The 20,104-nt window shown below is 35.3% G+C and overlaps 1 protein-coding gene across 2 annotated transcripts in view; it reads right to left on the bottom strand.

The window, feature by feature from the left end:
• Positions 1 to 20,104, bottom strand: part of STRN (striatin) — a 102,088-nt gene that overhangs the window by 42,181 nt on the left and 39,803 nt on the right. For both annotated transcript variants that reach the window (XM_045809081.2, XM_045809082.2), the window contains exons 4-8: positions 14,203 to 14,281; positions 11,542 to 11,709; positions 9,497 to 9,632; positions 4,067 to 4,202; positions 164 to 274 (exon numbers count right to left, since the gene is read on the bottom strand). In XM_045809081.2, the coding sequence (XP_045665037.1) occupies positions 164 to 274; positions 4,067 to 4,202; positions 9,497 to 9,632; positions 11,542 to 11,709; positions 14,203 to 14,281 (630 nt within the window). The remainder of the gene's footprint in view (positions 1 to 163; positions 275 to 4,066; positions 4,203 to 9,496; positions 9,633 to 11,541; positions 11,710 to 14,202; positions 14,282 to 20,104) is intronic.

The following is a 20,104-nucleotide window of genomic DNA, read 5'->3' as shown; positions in this document are numbered from 1 at the left end:
GCTAACCATTTAATTTCAACCCCTGAGAGCAGGTGAAAAGGAAAGAGATCAGGAGCAGAAAAGAAAAAGAGTAAGTGGTTTTAGGAAAACATTGAAAAAAAAAAATTGGGGGATGTAAAAGAGGCAAGATTTACGATTTACAGATACAATGTTTTCCACTTACTCTTCACCCCCTTTTTCCCCTTTCTCTCCTTTTTGTATTGTTCCTTGAGTTTGGTAATTACTCCCTGGTCCACATTCCAGGCTTCAGGCATGAGACACTGGTCTTCCTTTTCTAAATAGAGTGAAACAAATGAAACAGCCTTTTTAAATAGATATTGAACACTGTAAGTCAATTCACTGTTATGTCACTGAACGACATAAAACCATTTTCTTCATTGTATCACTAATTTTGAAAAGTCATTGCTTACTCTTTAGATGTATAAACCACACAAAATATAATATCTAAGAAACGACAATCAATTCAATTTCCTAGGTAATAAGAAATTTCTCTTGAGGGGTGCCTGGGTGGCACAGCAGTTAAGCGTCTGCCTTCGGCTCAGGGCGTGATCCCGGCGATCTGGGATCGAGCCCCACATCAGGCTCTTCTGCTATGAGCCTGCTTCTTCCTCTCCCACTGCCCCTGCTTGTGTTCCCTCTCTCGCTGGCTGTCTCTATCTCTATCGAATAAATAAATAAATCTTTAAAAAAAAAAAAAAAGAAATTTCTCTTGAAAGAGACATAGAAAAAAAAAAAACTAGAAGATCTGAGTGACTTTTAGTAAATAAAGCTCAAAAACTCTAGAAGCCCTCATTTTCTTATTCAATTAGGATTGATTCATAAAAAATTTTTTTCTTATTAATTTATGTAATGAGAGGATTATTACTAAGAGATTATATAAAATGTCTTCAATAATCTTTTCACTTTAAAAATTTTAAGTTTTTGGCATGTGTTCATCAACTAATGATCATTTTTTTTTACAGGCCTTATAAATACCACTTCGTAAACTTATCATTCAACCTTCATTCAAAATTTAAAGCAATTTAAGTGATTTATTAGTTTACAAATTCCGGAACAGGAAACTGAGCTCCTAGTAGATAAGAAATTCAATCATTAATTTTCACTATTACAGGAGAAAAAAATTTAAAGAATGTGTCATGTATTTTATATTAGTATAAAATTATTTATATACCATATAACATTATGTTTTAGCTCAGAACTCTCGCTTGAACTCAAGACTCATATATCCAACTGCCCACTCTACATTTCCAAAAGTCTAACAGATTATCTCGACTAAATGTATAAAATCAAATTCCCGATCTTCCAAATCCAGTGTTTCATCATCCTTCCATTTGCTCAAACCAAAAACCTCCCTTCTCTTTCATACTTCACATCAAGTATTTCAGAAAATACTGTTTTTTTCTACCTTGCAAACACATCCAGAATCTGACTACTTAGCACATACGCTACTTCTCTAATCACTCTGTCTCTTGCTATAATTACTCCAATAATTGTCTCCTCTCCCCTCACACCAAGACCATTATCGACACTGGGTGCTCTACATAGTCTAAGTAAAGCCAGAATGATGCTTTCAAATCAAAGTCGGATCATGGCACCCTTCTGCTCAAATTCCTCCCGTGGTTCCCCATTTCACCAGTGGTGTATGGTCCTATATGATTTGGTTATTTCTTACCATATTCCCCTTAGAATCACTCTGCTCTAGCCATTCTGGTATCCTTGAATTCCTCAAGCATACCAAGGCTGCTGCTATCTTGGGGCATTTGCTGTGGCTTTCTTTTTCCTGAATATTCCCTCCCTAGATACCATATTGCTAACCCACCAATGAACTTTGAGTCTTTTGTCCAAATGTTACCCCCCTCAATGGGATCTATCCCATTACAATTTTAAATTATAATCTGTCCCCCTCCACTTCACCCCAACCCCAACACTCTCTATCCTCCTTACTCTGTTCTACTTTTTCTATTTTCCATAGCATTTATCACCTTCTGACATGCTCTATCATTTGTTTTTTAAAGCTTATTGTCTATATTCTCTTAGACTATATGGACCACAGGGGTAGGGATCTTCACCAAAAGACTTCGCACATAGAAAGCACTTGATCAATATTTGTTGAATGACTGGAATAAACCAAAATGAATCAGAACGAACAGGAACCTATTTTTAACAAGTTGAATTTCAATCTATAGTTCAAAAAACTTAACTGGGCCTCTGAAAAGATTAAACACAATAAATTTAAACATTTTTATAGTTCTAACTATAATCTATCAATAATAAAAATAGTCTCTTCTTTCCCAGAAAGATCTAACAATTTAAAATGTTAATATGTCTTCAGTTTTTTAAATTAAAAGTTAAGCCTTACTGTAACCTTCGACAGACTCACAACAATAGTAATGGAAGGTCATGGAAGATGTGTGGTAAAATCTATTTACCTGCCAGAAACTAATGAGAATCTTAATGTAGGCATATTCGCTCCTTTTTTAAGGGGGAAGGAAAGAAATAAATAAAGCACTTAAAATGGTTTAAATGTCCATTCAACTAAACAGGATTTGCAATCTAGTTCTTTTAAACTGCTTAAAAGTGAAATTTTCTGAATATAATAAAATCCTAAAAACACACAAGGCTATACTCCTGGTAAGGAAACCTCTAGTCAACTGAAAGATTCCATTCACTCATACTCAGAAATACCCAGTACACTACTAAAGAGTAAGACAGCTCAAAGGTTGGACCAGTCACTCATGTTTTCACCAGTAACTTCACAGGAGGTTACCCTGAAACATACACACATGTATCATATAATATTCTGGGCCATGACTCGCACTATAAAGCAAAGGAAGTGACACAAGAAACAATGCAGCTCTCCTTGGAGAGAAATGAATCGCAAAACCCTTGCAGTAAGACTGGCAATGAAAAAGCCAACTATTATTTATGCATATGTACGACTCCTCAGAGAAAGACTTCTATGTAGACAGTGGAGCTAGCTATATTGGTAGACCTGGTGCCTAAAGTATCTGAATAACTTGATATATAACCTCAGGAGTAACAATTCAGAAAAGAGACTTTACTTCAATTTCCCCTGGGTTTCCAAAATTTTTCTATTGCCCCCTCCCCCAAAAAAGAAAAAAAGAATTAGTCACTTTATAGCCATTATATATTTCAGTGACTAATTATCCAGTTTAATAATTACCTTCAGATATTTGCCACAAAAAAGGAAAAGAAATGGCATCATAAGAGTTCTTGAAGGTAAAGCCCCAAGGAAAGCCCCCAATTTAAAACTAGGATAGGTACTGACTCTCTAACCTCCTCTGTCTTTAAAGTACATAAAACCGCAACTAAGGGAGTCCTGGAATTCTTCAACCTCAATAGAAAATTTTCTCTTATTCTCAGTATCTGTCTCTCTCTCTTCCTCATTCATACTACATGTACACACACCTGACAGAACTGATCACTTTTGAAGAATTCATCACAATCCTACCTTACTGATAGCAACAATTCATTTTCAAACCCGAAGAATAATCTATGCCGTAGAAGTCTTCCCCCAAATACTTGCTTTACCTCGTTAGATGTTTAAAATATTAAATTTGTTTAGAACAATTTGCACCAAAAAACTCTATGCCTTGCACAAACTGGTGAAATCTGCCTAGAATGAGTAACTACAGTTTTCTAAAATTTATACTTCTTTATGCACAGAAGATGCCAGAGACGAGTCTCTAAAACCCTTTTATTGCATTCTCATGCTCAATTTCCACAAAATCTACATTTGCAAGTTCTACTATCTAGGCAGGAAACATAGAACATTCTGTATATGGATTCAAATTATTTTCATGGTATATTACTTATGCTAAAAAAAAAAAAAAAGATGAGATAACTAGATGTACAACTTTCTTTAAACACACACACAGATATACACCCTGGATAAAAGGTGACAACAGTAAAAAGTTCATAGGATGTTTAAAATTTCAACATTTTAAGAAATTTACAGTGTTCTTCAAGATGTTGCCCTCCTGGTAAAATATTAGTTTCTTTTATTTACTTAACACCTCCGGCTGGATCCAGTATGTTTCCTTACCCCATTCTGTTCCATCGCCTGCACTTCTAGACTCGTTGTCTCCTTCTTCTGATGTAACCAAGAAGTCAAATTCCTTTAGAGCTTCTTTTGTATCTCGATCTTCACTGCTATCAGGCAATGCTTTTTTCCTAACAATCTAATGAAAAAACATGCTAAATTAAAATTCTAGGATATATTATGAAATTAATTTAAACAAAGGAAAACACTATCCCTTTATCACTGAATGAGAAAACCCCATTATTGGCTTCTTCAGAAAGTATACCTTTGTTATGTTAAATAGCTATAATACTTAACCAACTCAATGTAAAATAGGTATCATTTTAAAAAGATATGCATTACACATTTTAAAGTAGTAACTTAAACTTCATTCAATGATGGCTTGTTTTAAATAAGCTAATGAAATCATATATTGAAAACACTGTAATTTAAGATAGGTATTTAAATTATAGATAGATGAAAAATGTCCCTAACATACTACTGTACTATGAGAACACAACCATATCCTCCATTTCTTGGATGCAGTCTGTGCAACGTGCAGACATTCTAATCTAACCAAAAAGAGAAACACTTCATAAAATACAAGAGTTTTACAGAATATAATCATGATAAATGTTAACTCTACTACGTAATTCCCTTACAAAATCTAAAATCATAATAGCTACAAACTCAGAAATGCATGCAAGTCTTAGAAAGTATGGTGTTAGAGAAGGAAAAAAAGGTTCCCCCAGTATTTCTACTGTTCCAACCCTGCATCGGTTTTCCCTAATAACTCTCTATAATTCAAATTTTTTCTAAAATACTGATCTTTCCGAGCGGGACTTGACTTAGATTTAATAGCAAATCTGATAAGGGCTGCTATGTTGTTTTATGTATTGAGGAATATCTCTGGAATCACAAATCCAGTTGGAGGACTGAAATTTAGGCTTAATGCATGCAGAGATAATTTTTGAGATTTGTATGCCAAAATTCTTTATGAATTATCTTCTTTTTGGTCCCCTCCACCACCAGAAGCCCAAAGAAATTAGGATGAATGGTTTGCAGCTTCTTTTGATAAAATGGACTATCTCAGCTTTTCCAGGCTTCAGCTTCTTCGCTTCATGCAAAATGGAAATAGCATGATCTGATCAAACTTTATTGCTGGGTTACTGAGAGTGGGGTTACTGTGAGTGGATTAAAATTATAAGGGTTCAACAGAGTGATCAATAGGACAGAATACAGAGTCTAGAAACAGACTCTAAGAGATAACAAATACCTGACTTGTAAGACCCTGTTCTCATGCTCATTTGTGGTATCACTTAACAATTACAGCAGTTTTCATCTAAGATCAGATACAGCCTCAGAAATCCTTTTCAGTGAAACAGTATGGAAGTTCCTCAAAAAGTTAAACAAGGAACTACCCTACAACCCAGCAACTGCACTACTAGGTATTTATCCAAAGGATACAAAAATGCTGATTCAAAGGAGGACATGTACCCCAATATTTATAGCAGCACTATGAACAACAGCCACATTATGAAAACAGCCCAAAAGTTCATCAACAAATGAATGGATAAAGAAGATGTGGTATATACATATATAATGGAATATTACTCAGCCAACAAAAAAATGAAATCTTGCCATTTGCAACAACATGGATAGAGCTAGACAGTATAATCCTAAGTGAAGTAAGTCAGTCAGAGAAAGATCAATATCGTATGATTTCATTCATTTGTGGAATTTAAGAAACAAAAGAGATGAATATAGGGGAAGGGAAGGAAAAATAAAGTAAGATAAAAACAGAGAGGAAGGGAAACCGTAAGAGACTCTTAACCGTAAAGAACAAACAGGGTTGCTGGCGGGGTGGTGGGTGGGAGGATGGGCAAAATGGGTGATGGGCATTAAGGAGGGCACTTGTTACGATGAGCGTTAGGTATTATATGTAAGTGACGAATCACTAAATTCTATTCCTGAAACCAATACTGCATTATATATTAACTAACTTGAAATTAAAAAAAAAAAAATCCTTCTCAGTGTAGCACTCCAGGAAGCCACTATCAGAAGAAAGCTGGTGCAGTAGATGAAACCTAATCTGCCTTCACTGTCCTGGTATATATAAAAACCGAATAGGAGAAAGCAAGGATTGTTCAATGCTGCTAGAATAACTGGTTTAACTATTTAGAGTATTTCCCTAAAACCAGACATACTTTTATGTTTACAGCATATTCCAATCTCCCATCTAGCAAATCTATTAAACACACAAAAAGCAAGACCAGTTTGACATACTGTGTACAGAAAACCCATGCTGAAGGTGTATTCTCTTGTAACCATATGCTAAAAATTTCTTCTAATTCTCCCTGGGCAGCCAAACTAAGGGAGAAAAGTATCTCAGAGGGGTTACACCAATAGAAGACGCTGACCTTCACTGTTCCACAAACAAACACACTGCCTAATCCATCTTCTTTTACCCAAGAGGCTTGATTCCTCCCTTTCCCCGACCCTGATGGGACACCAGATATGAATTAGAGGGACCATCACCAATACCCTGTAGATAGAGAATTCTTGTTCTCAATGCCTGACGAAAAGGACAGGGAAAATACAGAGGTATCTGGAAACTTAAATTGAAAGACTGGATGTATTTTCAACATTCTAATTACTAAATGTGGTATTAAGTCACAAAACTAACGCCTTGGGAACAAATCTGTTTCTAGGTTTCTTCTCCTCCATATAACCTTATGAATGAAGATGTGGCAAGCTGCAGGCCACACTGTCTATCAAGTCCCCCACTTAAATAAATAAAAACGCCTGTGTTTTTAATGGTTAGGCATAGAAGAAAAGTGTGGTTATCAACAGAGAGTAGGATTAGTAAATGGGAAAGGGTGGGGTTTGTTGTAGTAAGTATATATTACTTTTCCTTACATCTCGGGTTCCACTCCACTCCTACCTCCAATGAGTTTAGAAGTCAACTTAAGAATTAAGGCAAACACAAAAAAAGTTATGGGTTGCACAGGGTGCCATGAAGATTAGAAAAAGGGATAGATGGGCACAATGAAAACTATTAGAAGAAACATAACACAGATGGGGATGGAACTGTGACTAACACAACAGTTAATGATTCTTAATCCCATTCCAACACAATAGTTAATGATTCTTAATCCCATTCCTTTTCCTCCTCAAGTATCTGAATGTGGAGGGTAAATCTTGCTGGTGAAGTTATCCTTCAAATATTTTAAAGCTGATCACTTTTTATACACATGTATAATTTCAAGATCATTATTACACTTAACTAATGATACCATGGTGAGAATGCAAAACAATGATGGTAAAGAAAAATAAGGTGAAGAGGTTGATCATGAGGAAGGAGGAGATAAAGAAGAGGGAAATGATCCAGAATGTAACCCAAAGAACAATCAAACTCCAACAGAGGGTAAAGAGCAAGAAGAGAAAGCATATGTGGCTACACAGAAATGACAGTTACTAATAGCTATGTTTCTGTATTTTCCTAGTTGAATCTACCAAACTATTTTGATTAAAGGAATAAAACAACAGTTTAAAAACCTGTTCGTTGTATTAAACATTTTAATAGGATGATTTTCAGCCATTCTCTCTTTCTATAGCATTGCAATACATCTTTTAAGTCTTGCTTACTCATTGCTACATAGAGTTAGACTGTGAAGGTCCATTTGGTATGTAGCTGTTAGCCTGCAGCTGTGAAAATTAATGTAATATATCCTAAAAATTAGCAAAGCTATTACAAAGAAAGCACTTATTTGTTTAGAGATATTTTTTTTTCCTGAAAAACTAAAAGGACGTTTGACTCCATGCTCAAATGGGGTTAATTAGCTATGCCTTCACTGCTTGGTCATAGAATTGCTACAATCTGCACTAACTGCAAGAGAGGAGCTTTATGAATTTGATTACTTACACAGAAACCAGTTTATGGTTAGGAATTTCTAGTAAGACTATACTTAATACTTAAATCATCATAATCAGTCATCATTTACCACTGAGCTATGAATAAAGTATTTTGATGGGAAAATAATATCTCAATGCAATCAGCCCATAGAAATCACAAAGCAATACAAAACTTCCAAATGAATAGGACAGAGAAAAGGTATCATACAAGTTTAGGCATTTTCTTTTACTACAGTAAATTAAAACACATGCTATTACTACCTGTTTGGATAAGAAAAATTGGGGGTGACTACTTGAAGTTCAAATACTATCCATGGCAAGTCTGGATCAGCAGAATACTACTGCAGAGTGGCTCAGGGAAACAATAATCTGGAAGTAATAATTTGAGAGTCTCTGATGGAAGCAGAGGATATAAAGGACAGAGAAGTTACACCCAGAAAGCATTTATATCATTTTTCATATACACCATCTCATTTACTGCTCACAAAATCCTCTGAAGATAAGATGGGTATTTATAATCCCCATTTTACAAACTAAAAAACTAAGCCTGAAGGCTAAGAAGCACAGATAATTAGTGACAGAACCGGGACTTAAATCCAAAGCTTTCAACTCAAGGTCCAGTCGGCTTCACTACCTTGCTTTCTTCCTTACTCTTCTTAAATAAACATGGAAGAGGAAATGTAAACATTTTCCTAGACAAACCAAAGCATGCCCTCATATATTACTTTAAAAAGAGAGGAGGAGAAAGGAAGGAGAGAGAAGAGAGGAGAAGGAGGAAAAAGTAGGGAGAAAAAAAGAGAAGAAAGAAAAAAAAAAAACAGGAGGAGTTGAAGGTGAGAGAAGGGAGAAGAAGAAGCAAGAGACACCTCTTATTCCAAGAAACTACCATGGGAAAGTCAATAAACCTATAAAGATCTAAACAAAACTACGGAATTAACTTCAAACAAGTTTGAAGAAATCTAATGGAACAGTTCTAAAAATTTTAACAACCATCTACCACCAGAGCAACCCAGACAAAAGAGACAAAACTGCATCGATTAGACGTGATGCCAGTCACTATCAGGTACCATAATGGGTCTGTCAGTTCTACTGTCTTATAGCACCAATAACACTGCATTATTATAACATACACATTTTTACCATATTCACCAGCTCTATCAAACTATCAAAATGTTTAATGAGTTAACAAGTCAAAGAGTGAGGACTTTAAAGATTTTTTAAATTTTTGTAAGTAATCTCTCTACCCAGCGTGGGGCTAGAACTCACAACCCTGAGATCAAGAGTCATGTGCTCTACCATGAGCCAGCCAGGTGTCCCAGAGAGTAGGGACCTTTTAAGAAAAAGCCACCATCCCAAAAATATTCTTGAATTTGAACTCAATACTAAACACTCTTAGATTAAATTTCCCCAAATTCATGAAAAAAAGTTAAGGGTTTAGGTTGAAGCATATGGATTTAAAAAAATTTTTTTTCACTTGGGATATTTTTAAAGTAAGCATAATGATCCCTAAAAATATTAGTATCTGTGTATCCAACTCACCGTTGAAGTATCAATGATGCTTTTCTCTCTTCCATCAATGTCATCATCTTCATCTTCATCACTGAAATCTGCAGCTGCACTTTCAAGGAATTTGAAATTATCCAGCACGGAGGCAGAATCTGTTAACTCGGATTTTCTGGTTTAAAACATGTACAGCTTGCTCAGTTAATATTTTTAACTCAGCAGAAGAGTCCACATGTGGCACTAACTTCTGTTTACACTGTAACTATGATACCTCAAATCATGTTATGAACTGCACTGATTCTTATCCATTATATTTCCATAGATTTTAATTGGCAAAGCACAATAGGCAGTGGTTACTCTTTTAAAAGTACTTTGAAATCATATCTATTTAGGTTAATGGTAATATAAAGAACTCCTGCTCCTGATTCAGTATTCTTTTGATCAAGTCAATCTTAATGTCTTTCTTTTTAAAAATATTTTTCTTACTACCTCTACTTCTATTTTTCTTCTTTTCCTCTCTGCAACTCTTGCTCTGAAATGTAAATTTCTATAACTAGAATATAACTAGTAGATATGTCAGTTTTCTCTGACACAATCTTATAGTTCTACTGAACAGCTAAGGAACTGAAAAAGACAAATACACACATAAAGTTACTAAAAACAACTTAGTCAAATTAATATTACTACAAAACTTGATCCTGTTAATGAATAAACCATTAACCTTTTCGAAATGATTGACTTTTCAAATACATAAGATTTTAATTTAGTGCCCTCAAAATAAATTCAGTAAACAATTTCCTAATGGCCAGAATAGGATGATTTCTCTCCAGTTCATTACGAAATGTTTTAGGTAAGAAGGCATTTTCTTAAAAAAAATTAGCCATGACTATAGGCAAAATTTTCAAAACAGATAAATCTTAAATTTCAGATCTACTGAGAGCTATGTTTTTGGTGTCTTCCACCCTATTCTCCACCCCTACATAAATCAGACAGATTCAGAATAATACCCTTCTCAATTCCAAAAGACAGGTCGAGGGCTAAACACAAGACAACTAGAGTGGTCTTTTCTGAACATCTTTATAATGACTTACGATAATCCTTCAGGTAAAACTATAACCAGGAATAAGGTCTACACTGTCTATGCCTACACAAAGAAACAATCTAATCTTACATTTGTATAAATAAGTTAATATAGTCTTAAATATTAATGAATATATTTAAGAAGGCTCCAATGACATTTGTTTATAGAAGTTTGTTTATAGAAGTCCTATGTTTGAACCTTTACCTAAATCCCATAATTTTAGTTAATGTTCCAAATAACAGAAACTATGTTCTTACTAGAAAATGTACAGAGTTCAATTAAAACCATTCTTATAGCCCAAACATGCAGTAAAATGAAGCAAAATAATATTCAGACCTTCACAGAATCTTTGGCTTTTTATTTAAGAATCATGCCAAATTTCTTTTCAATAAAGAATGTCCTTATTTAACTACTCATGTTCATTTTAAGCAGAATTACATGTAATTGTATGACACATGATCCAAAGAGCAAAACAAAATGCTTCAAACAGCTATTGAATTTTTCACACTTGCTCTATCAATTAAAAATACACACTTAAATAGATATTTTTGAAAGGAAAGATGAGTTACATTATTATTAAATACACAAATGGTTACGAAAACATTTACTTCTAAAAAATTTGAGGAATTTATAGGATTTCTAGGTCACCAGGAATGAATTTCACTTTTTCAAGATTTGAACTGAATCTACAAAAGATGATCTTTTGTGAAGTTCTAATAGTAAGTAACTGAGCTTCAAGATATTAAAATCTGTATTAAACCTATACATTTCAAGGAAATAAAAGTACCTTAAAAATATTCTTAAAATAATCACAAATAACTCTAATCCCTATGGGTAATCTTCTACCAAACTAAATTTCAATTTTTTAATTAAACTTCATAATAAATTATTTCTGTAGCAGTATCTAAAATTGCGAGTATCTCAAGTGTCACCCATAAACCAAAAATATCTGATAAGAACTAAAATTTTAGCTAAAACCCTTTCTAGACAAAATACTTACCCAATCATTGCTGTCTCTTTAACTTCGGCCTCTGTGCCATTTATAACTGAATCCTGATTTTTGTCATCTTCCCTGTCAGTGACATCACTTGAAAAGCCCAACAAAGCTCGCACTCGTTTAGATTTCACATCTAGAATGGTATCTGTGTAACCCACCTCCTGTAGATACCTGCGTGTGAAGAAGATCCTTACAATTCAGTCATATTGGAATCAGTATTCTATAACTTAATATGTAAATAAAAGTATTTCTTTAAATTCATTGCCTGTGTAAGACTTAACAGTACAGTACTATGCTAGTAAGACTTGCTAATAAATAATCTTCCAGCTGCAGATGGAGCTGTCTCTTGCAGTACCAGCCTCTATGGTCACTGAAAAAAATCAAAGAACTATACAATACACCATTCATTACATTTATCATAAGAAGAAGCTGGTCCTTAATATACCTAATAGCACATTCTTTCTTCTAGGCAGCAAACTCACTCTCAGATTCTTACAATAGTAATTATTATAACCACTAGGGTTTGTTTTTTTTTTTTTTACATTCCTGATATATTATCGAATCAACTGTTTGAGATCTAGAGAGGGTTTTTCTAGCATATTTGGTTTCCTCCATGACATACATGAAGATATATTCCAAAGAGTAATTTCTACAGAACGGAAGCCTTTATCCTAAGACAACTCTAAAATAAAAATAGCCCACAATTCAACTGTGGATGTGGGATGCCTGTGTGCACGTGGGTGTGTGTGTTACAGAGAGGCAGCAGAACAGGAAAAAAGAGAACAAGATCTGGGTCTAAAGCCCATTTCTGCCGCTTTCTTCCTGTGTACTTTAATTCTCCTCAGCCTCAGTTTTCTTCCCCCTAAAAGCGACACACCTAGTACAGTGGGCGGCACACGGAAGGCACTCGATACCCACTAACAACAAGGTGACCAAAATGACCAAAAGGAACATGAAAAAAGCAAATGTCATTACTAATGTCATTAACAAATGTGACAAATATTAGGCATGAACCTATAAGTAAGCATCAAGTCTATGAAATTAAAGAGAAAATAAAGGTGGATAAGATAACCAGTCTGAGGTCAGTTTACTTCAAGATCTGGTATTAATAGATTTCAGCTCAAAGACATGTTTCACAAGAATATGTGACCCAAATGGAGTAAGTATATCTTATCAAACCAAGATACTCATTTTTCAATACTATCCAATATTTATAGAAAGGTTTTGATTAAAATTTGGATAATAAATGTTTAACTTTCTTGAATTTAATCAGTTCTTCTTATAAACCAACAGAAAGGTGTTATGTTTTTCTGTTCTAAACAAACATTTGATATATACCTTTCTTTGGCAACAAAATCACATTACAGGTAACTTTTTCAAAAACGCTCTTTCTATGGTAAGTCGGCTTTACTAAATAGCTACCTCCTTATTCATTGACAAAATGTCACCTTTACTTTAAAAGGGCAGATTATGAGTCTTTTGAAGTTTTTGAAAATTATCTCTCAGATTGCTTACTACAATAACCACTTCTCATAAAAAAGAAAATGAGCACTTTAAAAACACATTTATGAAAAAAGAATGTATATGTCATATTTAAGACCAAGGTGAGGGCACTATGAAAACCACTTATTAAATGTTAGTGAATTCTCATTTTTTTCCCTAACATTGAATAGATAATACATAAAAGGAGACATTTTAATATGCTCTTCCCATAGTCAAAAGGAATGGCTGGCACAAATCCACTCTGGAAACCATTGGTGTAGATTACTCACAGGAAACTCAAAAATCCAAAAACAGGTAAGTAAATTTCATTTTAATGAAGCACAAATCAGAATACCAATTTCAAATGTGATATGCAAGGATCAGGCAGTGAGCTGGTTAAGTGGATTTAGCCTACCACCTGACATCTGAACCTCATTCCAGCTTTGTTTCCTTTTAATAGTCTCAAATACACATTTTATAGGAGAAAGTACATGTTAGTGCAATATTTGCAAATTGGGAAATTAAAAAAGTTCTTCAATCTATTTAAAATAGGAAGTTTAAAAACATAACCAAAATTACATCTAAATATTGATTAGACTTACATTAAGACATACGTATGTTCAGGTATAAAAGATGCAAAAAGTAACTTTAAGGGTAAAGAATTCTTTTTTTTTTTTTTAAGATTTTATTTATTTATTTGAGAGAGAGAGAAAGAGAAAGCAGAAGCAGGGGGCGGGGTAGAGGAAGAAGTAGGCTCTCCGCTGAGCAGGGAGCCCAATGCAGGGCTCGATCCCAGGACCCTGGGATCATGACTTGAACTGAAGGTAGACACTTAAATGACTAAGCCACCCAGGCACCTCAGAATTCTTTCAAATGTAAACATAGTGTATATTAAAATTTAGAAGCTTAAAAGTACACTCTAAGTTAAAATTATAAAAAGAAAATTTATTCTTGGTAATTCTTATGAATATTTAATGAAAAATAAATTCTACCACAGGGGGAAAAATGTTTACTATGAAAAAGGAACAATAATTCAATTAAGCTTTTTCATACCAGCAGTCTAATGATAAAAGAGATAAAATTATTCTGAGTTGAAAATGCCAAAAACAAAATACATACATATATATATATATATCTCCTGATGGAAACATACTTTTCTTTGTTTGGCCACGGGATACTTACTGTCTGAGTAGTTGTCGACCTTGTTTCCACATTAACTGGCTGTTTTGCTGTGGCTGTACCTCTGTTTCATTACCTTCATCTGGAAAACATTAAATCATAATAAAAGTGCTTTGTTTTATTCATTAAATGGCATCTCAAATCATAGAATATGTCCAACGAAAATTTATAAGACGAAGAATATGCAAAACTACACTGTAAGGTATGTTTTAGGACAATGTATATTGTTTTTTTAATCTAATTTCCATAACAAAAATTATAATATAGATTCATTATTGCTACTAGATTCCCCTGAGTGTAGCAGAACTAAAATAAAGACATTTTCCCAATCTCTAGTAGCCTGATAATTTTCGTCCAGGACAAAGACCTATTCAAATCAAGTCACACAATAAGAGTCAAACGAAAGTATTACGGAGCACCACATCAGAGCTAGAACAAAGCACACAGGAATGATGACAGAAAAGCCAGTTTGGTAAAGAATAGATAGGGAAGAAATAATTTCAATCCAAATCTATTTCTTTCACTGGTTATTAAATGAAAACTTCAAATATTCTTTTGAAGACATTCTTTGAATGAAAACCACCTAAGCCTTGTAAAGCTTAAATTCATCATTTGGTAGAAAGTGAATACTTTCAAGAAGATAGTAAAATAAAAAAGCCTTCTCTGTGATAAATCTGGACTACAGAATTTCCAAATTATACTCTGACTCAACTTTAAAAATACAAAAAAGTTCACACTTTCTATCAGCCCTTGATCAAACTGTAAGAAACCGTGATCTTTTACAGGGTTTTATTCAAGTGGAGATGTAAGAGAGACCGGGAAAATTTGTTTTATGATATTTGATGTTAAGCATTTACTATGTTCCAGATGCTGTGTTAAAAACACATTCATTATCTCTTTTAATCTTTACAACCTCAAAAGATAGGTGTTATTACTATCCCCATTTTAAAGATGAAAAAAATGAGTTTTACAAGTTGTACGATTTGCAAGTTAGAAACACAGTTGTAAGTGCTGAAATCACGTCTGACTCCAGAGCTCACATATTTCCCTCTACATGCTATCACTACAATGATAAAAAAATTAAAGAAATATGTAAATAAGAATTAGATCTTCCATTTTCATTTTTCTCCTAAAATAATTAGGCCAAGCTCTGTGATATACCAAAGAAACAGCAGTAGACCAGACTGTGGAGGGAGGATTAAGTTACCTCAAAAAGGTAGATGACCTCAGAGGGTATACTTTTAAAAAAAGGGCAAAAATAATCTCCCCATACTAAGGAAAAACAACACACATCTTGTTTCCATTGACCCACAAATTCAGGAACTATGGTTCACAAATGGTTCCACAAATTCAGGAATATACTATGGTATGTTCTAATATATATTAAGTCAAGTAAGCTATACTTGCCAAGTAAGAATACTTAAACTGGCATTTCGAAAGACTAAACATTTCATACGGGAAGGAACTCTAATTTCCCATCAGTATAGGCCTCTCTATACCATCCTCAGAGATAGTCAACTGCCTTTGCCTACTTTGGCAGCTAGTGATGTTACCAAAGTGTGACACATACACTCAATGGAATACTACTTACAAGGAACAAACCACAGATACACACCAACATGAACGAACCTCAAATGCATTATGCTAAGTGAGAAAAGCTAGACTCGGAAGGCTGTATTTTGTATGATTCCGGGATTCATATGACTTTCTGGAAAAGGCAAAACTATAGGAACATAAAACAGATGAGTGGCTGCCAGGGGATTAAACTGGGGACAAAGGGGTTGACTACAAAGGGTAGTAGTAACGAGACTATATGTGTTTGTGAAAACACTAAAAAGGTGAATTTAACTTATGTAAATGATACCTTAATAAAAAATAAATTAAGTCAAATCAAATAAGAATGCATCTTCGCCCTCCTTAAAAAAGTGTATTCACATATTGAGATAAAATCTGACTCCCTGGGTATGCTTTTTGAAACAGTCTGCAGTTAAAAGAGGAAAAAAAAAACTCTTGTACACGTGAACTTGATTTTCCCCACATTTCCTTATCCAAGCTAAAATTCCCAGTTCTCTCAATCAACTCTCAGATTCACTCTCACCGTATCAAGTTTAAAAAAAATGACATCATACAAAAGTGAGGATTTTAAATTGGTAAGAGTTGAACTGCTTGGTAATATAAAAGTAGTTGACTAGTACTTCCAGTCAAGTTGGAGTAACATGGACCCAAATTTACCCTCCTGCTTGAAACAACTATAAAACAAAATAGATGAAATCATGGTTAAGACCTGGATGTCAGGCAACAAAGGACAATGATCCCTGAGAGAAAGGAAGCACAGAGGTGAGCCCTGTGATTACTCCAGCTTACTGCCTTGACAGAGTTTCTAGATTGTGGCATAGGGAGGAGGAACAAAAACAATATCTGAGGAAATGACGGCTGAAAAGTCCTAAACTTCATGAAAACTATAAACGCACAGATCCAAGAGACTCAGTGAACCCCAAGCACAAGAAATACTTTGGGTGGGGAGCACCTGGATACTTCACCAAAGTACATTATAATGAAATTGCTTAAAACCAATGGCAAAATGAAAAATCTTAAAAGTGCCAGAGAAAAAGGTCAGATTCTGCATACAGAAAACAGAGACAAGTTTGACAGAAGATATCTCATCAGAAACAATGCAAGCAAGCAAGCAAAAGACTTTTTCAGACACAGGCTGAAAGAACTCATCGGCAGCAGCCCCTATTACAGGATATGTAAAAGTCCTCGAGGCAGATGGACTACCACAGCAGAAAACATGGATCCACACAAAGAATGATGAGCACTGGAGATACAGACTTCTTATATTATTTAAACTTCGTTAAAAGAAAATTGACTGCTAAACAAAAATAATAATGTAGTGTGTGACTTACAACATAATAGAATCAAAATATGTGAACAACTGCCAAAGAGAGGGGAAATCCATGGTTACAAGGCTCTCATACTATAAGAAGTGGTATATTGTCACTTAAAGACAGACTGTGGTAAGTTAAAAAAAAAAGTACACCGTAAACCCTAAAGCAACCACCAAAATAGCAGAGTTACAACTAATAAGTCAGCAAGAGATAAAATAGAACCATTTAAAAAAAAACAAACTAGATTATCCCAAAGAAATCCATGAGAGGAGAAAGGATCAAAGAACAGACTGAACAAAGAGAAAACAAACAGCAAAGGGGGTAGCTTTAAATCCAACCATATCAATAGTCACATGAAATGTAAACGGTCTAAACATCTCAATTAAAGAATTCGTCACTCTGGATAAAATATTCTATTTTTAATATGTAACTGGCTTCTAATATTAAATAAAAGAAGCTAAAATATAGAAGATAAATAGATTTTAACATAACCTGGGGTAAATTTTCCTAAGGTAGAAATGTAAAGGTTTGGATATAGAACAAAACAGGGGGGAAAAAAGTTAGAAGGGAAACTAATTTTATAGTGAAAAATGTCTCAGAAAATGTCTGGATTGTCAGTTTTAAAAAAAATACCGTAAATGGAGAAAAGAGCAAAGACTAGAAGAATTCCTGCTTCTTTAAAGTTTACCCTGTTTGGATACACCACCTTCTACCCTCTCCTAGTCACTGTGCTCATCACTGTCACCCATGAATCCCTGGATAACGCTCAGAACCAGGCTTACATGCTTCCTCTGCAACCAAACGTTTACCTCACCTTGAGCGAAGTTAATATTCACGTGGGTGATCCACTTCAGCCTCCCCACAACCACCACCCTCTCTAGCTGTCATACCTTAGAGCTTGTCATTATGAAGAAAAGACGCAGATGCAAACTCCCTCTCTGAGCATATTCTCAGCCTCATATTCCCACCTCACTCGTTCTTTCATTGAGTTGGGACCTTAGACCAGGGGCCAGCAAATTACAACCTGCAAGTCAAATGTGGCCTGTCATACTCATTATGTGTTGTGGCTACTTTCATGTTCGGATGTCAGAGTTAAGTAGCTGCAACAGAGAACATATGGCCTAAAAAGACCAAATATTACTATCTGGCCCTTTACAGGAAAAGTTTGCTGGCCTGCCCCAGACCACAGCTTATCACCTCACTTTTACCCATTAGCCTCCTTTTGTCTTCACTTCCTTCCCTCTCTAGTTTTAGTTCACAGTCTATCACTTCAATTATTCTTTAGTTTATGTCTTCAAATTTCTTGTCCCTGTGGTCTCTCCACTAATTCAATGAATTCAACTATGAACTATTCTCATTCTATTTAAGTTTCACCCAAGCTGTCAAGTGTGCAAACCAATGTATCTATATAAACTCATGATCACACCCTCAACTGGACCCCTTTCTCAATCCTACTATTGTTATCAGTTTGCCCTCCTGTTCATTATTATTTTAAACCTTCTCTACTTTTCTTAAACCTGTCATACATTCTTAGCAGGTAATCCAGTCTTACACATAAAGCTATCATATTAAATCCCCATGACCAAAGTGAAACCCAAACCTACACATCCATCACCTAACTTCTACATTCTTCTTGGGAACAATAAAAGACATGCTCCTCCCACCATTCTCCAGCTAATTCAGAATCCAACCTCTGTGCTTCTTCAGATATCTTCCTATTCTGAATATCTCTTCTCTTTCCATTTTATTTGCTCTTCCTCTAAGAAACACATCACACACACATACACACATTCCTTGACCCCAGGTACTCTTTCAGCTATCCCTCTCTTTCACCTTCACAATCTAAGCTTCCTGAAAGATAACAGCACTTAGTCTTCATTTTCCACTCATCTCTTTGTTTCTACCTTACCTTTCTCCTAAAACTGCCGGCAGTAATGGCCCACGTGTCACTAAATCTTAAAGCTCTTTAGAACCTCTGGCTACTAATCATAGTGCTTTAGAGTCCTTACTTCTGGAATCCCTCTCTTCTCCTGGTTTCCATCCTACCATTAAGATAATTCTTATCATTTCCTTTTCAGCTTTCTACTCTTCTACCGGTTTTTTAAGTGTTGCCATTCCTCAGGGCTCCAATCCAGGTCTTCCTCTCACTCTGAATATAGTCCAGAGTCGGGGGGCGGGGGCCTCTTCTTCCTCTCCAATGACCTGAGTGCCTTTGGAACCATGTGCTGATGCCTCTCAAATCCACACATCAAACCCATACCTCCAGTTTGAGCTCCAGACCCACAGCACCAGCTGTCTGCCAGCCATCTTCACTTGAGTGCCTAACTAATAAAACCAAAAGTGAAGCCATCATCTTCCAAATCTACTTCCGGGACGCCTGGGTGGATCAGTCCTTAAGTGTCTGCCTTCGGCTCAGGTCATGATCCCTGGGTCCTGCGATCAAGTCCCACATGGGGTTCCCTGCTCAGCAGGAGGCCTGCTTCTCCCTCTCCCACTCCCCCTGCTTGTGTTCCCTCTCTAGTTGTCTCTGTCAAATAAATGAATAAAATCTTTTAAAAAATCTACTTCCAATCTAGTTTGGAGAACTAGAAGTGTGGGGGTCATCTCTGAATGTCCCTTTTTTTCATCCCCTACATCGAAACTAGAACTCATTCCCCTCTCTCTTCACGTCCAGTCAGTGCCTGTCAAGGCAGCCTTCCTCATTTAGCCAGGAGGCTGCAACAGTCCTCTCAGCAGTCTCCCCATCACCAATCCAGCTGCTCTCTGATCCACATGCTACACTGCTGCCTATGGGATCTAAGAGAAATCTGATCCTTCAAATACCTTCTCAAAACTCTTAGGATAAAATGTAAATTCCTTAATATATTTTTACAAGACCCCTGTAACATACTTTACCATCTGCTCTCCTCCCCTTTCCCCTGCTAACTCTCTAGGTTGCATCTAAAAACACTCCTTCCCCCCCTTTCTCTACTAGCCAGTTATTTTATTTCTCAAATGTACCAGATTCTTCCCTCTTT

The sequence above is a fragment of the Ursus americanus genome, chromosome 7 (assembly GCF_024610735.1).
Source record: "Ursus americanus isolate L20-20 chromosome 7, mUrsAme1.1.p, whole genome shotgun sequence".
Taxonomy (NCBI): Eukaryota; Metazoa; Chordata; class Mammalia; order Carnivora; family Ursidae; genus Ursus; species Ursus americanus.
Note: the sequence above shows the minus strand (reverse complement) of the source record. Positions and strands in the feature narration are given on the sequence as shown.